This window comes from Diplotaxodon limnothrissa, linkage group LG1 (assembly GCF_057381915.1).
Source record: "Diplotaxodon limnothrissa isolate DT_005_m linkage group LG1, D_limnothrissa_male_GT1.1, whole genome shotgun sequence".
NCBI lineage: Eukaryota > Metazoa > Chordata > Actinopteri > Cichliformes > Cichlidae > Diplotaxodon > Diplotaxodon limnothrissa.
The window spans coordinates 10,189,668-10,196,473 of record NC_140596.1 but is presented as its reverse complement, the minus strand read 5'-3'; the positions used below and the strand labels follow the sequence as shown (position 1 = coordinate 10,196,473).

The window sequence follows — 6,806 nt, the reverse complement described above, 5'->3', positions numbered from 1 at the left end:
TATACCTGTAGGAGCTCAGATGACCTACATATGGAGGATGAGTGTGCTGCAGAGAGGAAAGGTGGCTGTTAATATTTCCCTGTGTTTTATTAACTAGACAGACAAATCCGCAGTGTGTATACACTAGCTGTCAAACTTCACTCCAGAGAGAGAACAATGTAAATCAGAACTGTGCATCTGACTTTTAACCTTGCCACTGGACACTGAAGAAACAGGCCTGTTAGTTCAATCCGAAGACATCAACAGTGTTGTTTTGGAGAGAGAGATAAACACATGGTACAGTAGTGGTACAGTTCGCAGCAGATTGGATTGGTCACAGGGTTTCACATATTGGCTTCTGTATGGTTAAAACTTGACGTCTCTCCATTTTCTTTCCTATTTTATCACTGGAACCTAACAACTGCTCTTGCAAAGGTTGCAGCTTAGGAAGCTTAGCCACAGCAGTGAGTGACCTTTACTTTTATTATGAATATTTCTATTTCATCATTATTATAGAATGAAATCTATGCATATGATCAGCACAATGGATTTCTTTTTCATTAGTTGTGTAAAATGCCAGTCAGTGAATAGAGGGGCAGCCAGGGCTGCCAGCCAGACTAGAACCCCCCCGCACATACTGGAGGGATCTGACAATTGGAATTAATATGCGTGGAGCTTTCCCTCCCCGTATGTTGGCTGAGGTCTTCCAGGCAACTTTATCAGGGGTAACATTATCAAGAGCTTTGCCGAGAGCTTCTTCATCATGCTCACATCCGAGCCTGCCCAACACTTGTCACTGTCAATCACAAGGTGATAATACACAGATGATTCTCTCATTTGGTTTAATAAAATCTCCAGGCTTATTTCAACTGCAGTCATTACAGCAAATAATTGCTGCATTGAGGTTTTAGCCAGGCCATAGCCTCAGGGATAAGGAAAGACTATTGCTATATGAAGGATTTGGTTGATGTTGTCTTTTTTTTTCTTTTTTTAACCTTTACTCCCCAGTCGTTCATATTTCTAAAATGAATATTACATTTGAATCTAGATTTGGCTTTCTTTATTCAAACTAACATTGTTATTACATATTATCTGGATGTGGAGTCATCTGTTTTCACTTTTTTTTATCTATGTGCTGTCAAGTCAGGTTTCACCAGGGACTGCCAATTGTAATTTTTAACTGTCATTTAAACTAAATTGTAGATCTGAATCAGCGGGCCTAAAATTCTCTAAAGATATGGACTGACAGAAGGGAACATATTTCATCTTAAATTTAAATTCTGGCTCCATCTAAAAGTGCACAGCTGGAAAATTCTGCTGAAACCACTATATACTATATAAATCTTTTAGACAGGAACAATCAGACAGAGAAATATCCCATTACATCACTGATCTACTTGGCAAATGTATATAAAGGGATCTGATGCCAATATGATGCTTCCTATTCAAATGCACACTCCAGATTTGCTGTATATCTCCTGGCAAACTTAGAATCTGTTTAAGCGCCTGCTCAAATAGATCTTAAGGAAAAAAAGTGAATGCTGCTGAGGGTATGCTATTTGACTCTGGCCATTTCAGCTAAACAAAAAATTTCAATATAAAAGCAAATCCAGCTCCAACAGCTCACATATTTAATTAGGTAATCCAATCTCCTCGTTTTAATTACATTCATTAGTATATTTGTTTGACCAAACAAGGTCACAATAATTGATTAGATAAAGAATCAATGGCAAAGACAAAAAACTCATTACAGGAGCAGTGGTGTGGATATTTGCACCCTTGTTGGGGTCACACAGTTTATCCCAATGTCAAAGAAGGCAAAGCAGGCATAAACTTATTTGTTTTGAGGTGGTCTTTGATTTGTACATGCCAAAGTAGTGATTGTGACCTTGCCTTGTTGGCTGCCCCATAAAAAAGCAGTACACTAATTACTTTTGACAGTGACGTGTACTTGGGACAATATACAATCAGATAACAATAACAGAGTCAATAATTTGTATTTACTCTGAAACTTGGACAATGTCATTTCTTCCAATTAGTGCAATCACCCATGCATTAAATTAGTTTTTTCCCCCCTCTCACCCAGAAAAATAATTAGCGGTAATTATTAAGAAATCAATCAATCAAGAGAGTAAACTGTCAATGAAGCATGGTCAAAAGTTTAAAAAATGTGTGACACATGGCTTGGATCCATCTTGCCTCCAGGGGAATTTGTTATGCAGTACACCGAAAGGTTAAAGTAATGCAACAGCGCAGTGTGTATTTTGATGTTTATTTAAAATGCTAGATCCATGGATCCACTAATATTTATTTAATCTAAAAGTTAGCTTATTCAAAGTGAAAAATATGTTAAAACTTTAAATATCATACACAAAAAACAAATAGGTAGGGAGAAAATAGTCATTAGGCTATTAGGCGCACACACAAACATGTTTTTTAAAAGAGCTGAAACTCTATCAGAGGTTCATTTAACCTCTTTAATATGGAAAATTATATATAAAGTAAAAATCTTGGGGATTTGTTCTTAAAAATTTAAAATGGGAGTTGGAACATATACTCTTAAATAATAAAAGAAAAATAATCATACATAGTTTATTGCAGGACAAATTCATATTAAAAAAAAGGTAAATCATTTCAAAATTCTGCAACATGTAACCCCTGAATAATCACTGCTTTACTGTTTCCACTGTATATGATTCAAAAAGTGTTTAACGTCTAATAACCTGATTCCATCAGCATCTACTTTTTCTCACATAACAATAATATTAACAGTATATGAACAGACTTACAGTAAAAAGGTAAAATGTGGGCGGAATATGTAAAACATAACACTGAAGAAAAAGATAAATTGAAACATGGGGTGATAGAGGTTGACATTAGTCAGTAATTGTATATTGTATTAGATAATGTTAGGCTATTTGCTGCTTCTTATTTTTCAACTGAATGAGAAAACTCATTGATGTCAGTTGAAAATATAACAGAGTTTGGCTTCCAATTGGTCCATTTTACCTTATTTATATGACACTTACCAAAAATGACGAGAAGACGGGTTGGAAAACAAATGTTTTCATCCACCGAGTTATTCACAAAATAAATTACAATGTCTCTCTATCATAAAAGTGCCTGTTTTACATGCTTTTTTTCCTAAATAAAACATATCTATCTATCTATCTATCTATCTATCTATCTATCTATCTATCTATCTATCTATCTATCTATCTATCTATATATATATATATATGAATGATTATTATTTTATTTTTTTACTTAGAGTACAGAAATTATCACATAAATTATCATCCACATTACAGACAATGACTTTTAAGGTGTATTATTCGCAAATGTTTAAATTAAACTTTAAACATTAAACATCAAACATTTTCTTCACATTGCAGTATTTGTCTTTTTTGAATTCAAGTCACCATAAATAGAAGACTGTAATATTTGTGCTGGTGGAACTGCTCTCTTCTGGGGTTTTTCGGATGTTATTATTCTCTAGATTTTTTATTTTTTTTAGATTTATTTATTTGTGGATTTATTTATTATTATTATTATTTCAAACATCCAAGTCCCCATTGAATTCGAGGCCTGTGTGTTAAAGGGCACGCTGTCTATCACGTGACGAAGTCACCAGCAAATCACCTGCTAAGATTTGTTTCCTTATGAACCAATAAGGACGCGTTGTACAGCAGCAAAACGCCCTTCATTTGTTAGATTGATCTCCGGTTTCTCTGTTTGTCAAATTATTTAGCTAACCTACGTTAGCCAGCTAGCTGGAATGGTAACCAAAGGAATGGTGAGCAGCTGTGCACTTTCCTTCGAAAATTAAGGTGGAACACGCCTTAACATTTATTAATATTTAAAGGGGCGTTTATACAGTTCAAGCAAATACGGTGAGTTTAATTAATAAGCTCTCTTAAGTGCAAGATCCACAGTTAAAGACTGGTTTTGTTAGCAACGTCAAATGTAACCTTAAACCTGAAGCTGACGTTAGGTAAGTCAAGTAAAACAAATGAGACTGTGTAAATCTGGTAAAATTAACTCGTCGTATGCTTTGACCGCTTATGTTGCCAAAATTCCAGCTGTCAAGTAGAAATATGTTACGTTCAGCTGCAACACCCTGGTCCATAACATTTGCTAACGTAGCACTGTAATCTCAGATTGTGGTGAATGACACTATCGCTCATGCTTGTACTAGAAATAACGAGACTTTAACAATACATTTGGTTAAAATCAGAACATTAGTTTAAAATTTGTTACGGCTCCGACAAACAACGTTAGACACACAAGCTTTAAAACTTCTTCAATGAAACAGCTAGGTTAGCACGAAGCTAAGCTAGCCGAAACAACCCGTCCTAGTGTTAACTTTGTGGTGGCAAGTAGCTATGCTAGCTAAATTTGCATGGGATGCTTGATTAGTATTATTGTTGTTATTATTATTATTATTATTTTTTTTCGAGATGCGTGTTTAGGTTGTGTGTGTTTGACTTCAACTATAGCATTTATTTCCTGTTTCCACCAAGGCAGCGAATGGCCCGGAGACTACTTGTCGTGGGACCTTCATAAAAAGAGGGACATCAGTCTGAACCTCTGAACGAGTGATGAACTTAAACCCCTTCTGGAGCATGTCTACCAATACAAGTCGTAAGGTAAACGTTGTGGAGGTTTTTTGTTTGTTTGTTTTAAGCTGTAAACATACTGTAAACATTGCCATTCCCATTCGGTATTTTTTGTGGAAAAAATGGCAAACTTGATATTGATACAACACTTTAGTGTCCAGAAGCTTGCCCTTAGGTGCCTTTCAGATATGTACAAGCCTGTGGAAACCTCTCTCTAAAATGTGCTGCACATAATAGTCATGAGCTTTGCAAAGGAGATTTTTGATGACTTAACAGTGCAGTAAGTTTTGTTTGTTTTAACTAAAATCTTCACATATAAAATGTTTTGACTGCCTATTAAACCTGGAGTATAGTAGAGCTTACTATGGGTTACAAAGGTTGTATTTCTGCTGATTGCACTTCCTAAGATTAAAATAAATAAATAAATAAAACCTGTACTTGTCTGCCAAAACTTGATTTCGATAGTCCTAATAATTTAACATTTGAGGGGACAAACATCAAACTGAGAAAATGTATAGCTTTGTCTTTTCTCAGCCTTGATTCCCGCACCTGTTCCCACTTGGATTCATATTGTTAAGCTTGTTAACAAATCTTGTTAAACTGGAAAACTTTCATACTCGACCTAAGGGTGTGGTTTTTCCACTCATTTTGGGGGAAATATGCTTATATTGTGTGAAGTTTAACTATAACCATATGATTTAAAACTACATTATAACAAAGTCTCCACTCTTTCTGTGTTGTGGTGTTTGGTGAAGTTTGCTACTGCTTGACTAAATTTCCACCAGCACCCACAGTGGTGGGGAGGGGATTTAGGAGGGACGAAAACGGTGTGAGTGACCTTGTTTGTCTCATTGAAGGTACATTTTAACACATTCTACAGTCAAGGGTTGTTTTTTTGTTGTTGTCGTTGTTGTTGTTGTTGTTGTTGGGGGTTTTTTTTTTTTTTTTTTTAAAGTGATTTTTTTTAAGTGCAATATTTATTGCAAGCATTTCTTGCACTGTTTCTTATGGCTTCCTGATGTATCCTGCCATTCAAAACAGCATTCTTCTGTTTTGTGTTCAGAGTGCACTGTGACACTTTACCGCAACTCCTCCTATCATCCTTGCGTCATCAGTAAGATGGCGTTACAGCTAGGCATGAAAACGCTTGCTCTTGTCTAGACATGGCTCCCTGACGAGCTACAAACCAGATGGGCAGTGTAACTTGAGAGGTCACTCACAGCACATGGTCACTACCCTGTGCCATTGGATTACTCCTTAGGTCTACCGTTTGAGCATTTATATACACTATCTAAATTTGACTGAGGGGGTTCCTTCTGATTTTTTTTCCCCTCCCACATAGCATGGGCTTTAATGTTTGATGTGTTAAGATCCCTGTCATGTTTTCAATCCTGAACAGCAGAGATCTGACAACGAGGAACAAAGCGGGCATGGGGAGCAGAGGGCCAGTCCAGCCCGGATGCCCTTCGGCAGAAAGCAGCTTCCGCCGATTCCTAAGAATGCAGCCCCTATTACCAAGCCTTCCCCAATGGGTACCCCAATCCAGTCTGCCAATGGCACGCATGCCTCTTATGGCCCTTTTTACTTGGAGTACTCTCTGCTGGCTGAGTTGTACGTATTGGTCCAGTATCAGAATTTAAATTTCAGTTTGTTGTTAATTTCTTGGCATGCTCCAATATGCTGGTAGCCCTTGTTTTTAAAATACCCACTGTATACATTTTGTATTAAACTAGTTTCACAGTATCATTTAAATTGTTTTTATTTGGTTTCCCTTCTGATTTTTCTTGTGACCTGCAGCACATTAGTGATAAAGCAGAAGCTCCCTGGAATTTATGTCCAGCCATCCTACAAGTCTGCACTAAGTAAGGATTCCACTTTTAAAAGTTCATGCAATTAATCACTTTTTATATATCAGGGGAAAGACAAAAAAAGTGATAAGTGATTCTAAAATGGCATCTCTCACTGTCTAGTGTGGTTTGGTGTCATATTCATCAGACATGGCTTGTACCAGGATGGTGTCTTCAAGTTCACTGTGTATATTCCAGACAATTATCCAGATGGGGAGTGTCCTGTAAGTATTAAAAAAATGTTCTTGTTTGATATTTTGCCCCTTACCAAAAAGTGAGATTGCATGATTTAGCTAAAAAGAGTAAACATTGGAAAATGCAAGATGTATGTCATTATAAATAAGAAGTAGCAGCATAAATG

General features: G+C 36.4%; 1 protein-coding gene across 5 annotated transcripts in view; it reads left to right on the top strand.

Annotated features, from left to right (window-relative positions):
- Positions 1-3,706: 3,706 nt before the first annotated feature.
- The window catches only part of aktip (akt interacting protein), a 5,856-nt gene continuing 2,756 nt past the window's right edge, over positions 3,707-6,806 (top strand). The window contains exons 1-5 of one of the 5 annotated variants that reach the window (XM_085352442.1): positions 3,707-3,775; positions 4,503-4,628; positions 5,998-6,209; positions 6,396-6,460; positions 6,569-6,669. In XM_085352442.1, the coding sequence (XP_085208568.1) occupies positions 4,581-4,628; positions 5,998-6,209; positions 6,396-6,460; positions 6,569-6,669 (426 nt within the window). In that variant the 5' untranslated portion in view covers positions 3,707-3,775; positions 4,503-4,580. The other 4 variants (XM_085352434.1, XM_085352458.1, XM_085352426.1 and 1 more) reach the window with 4 other exon arrangements.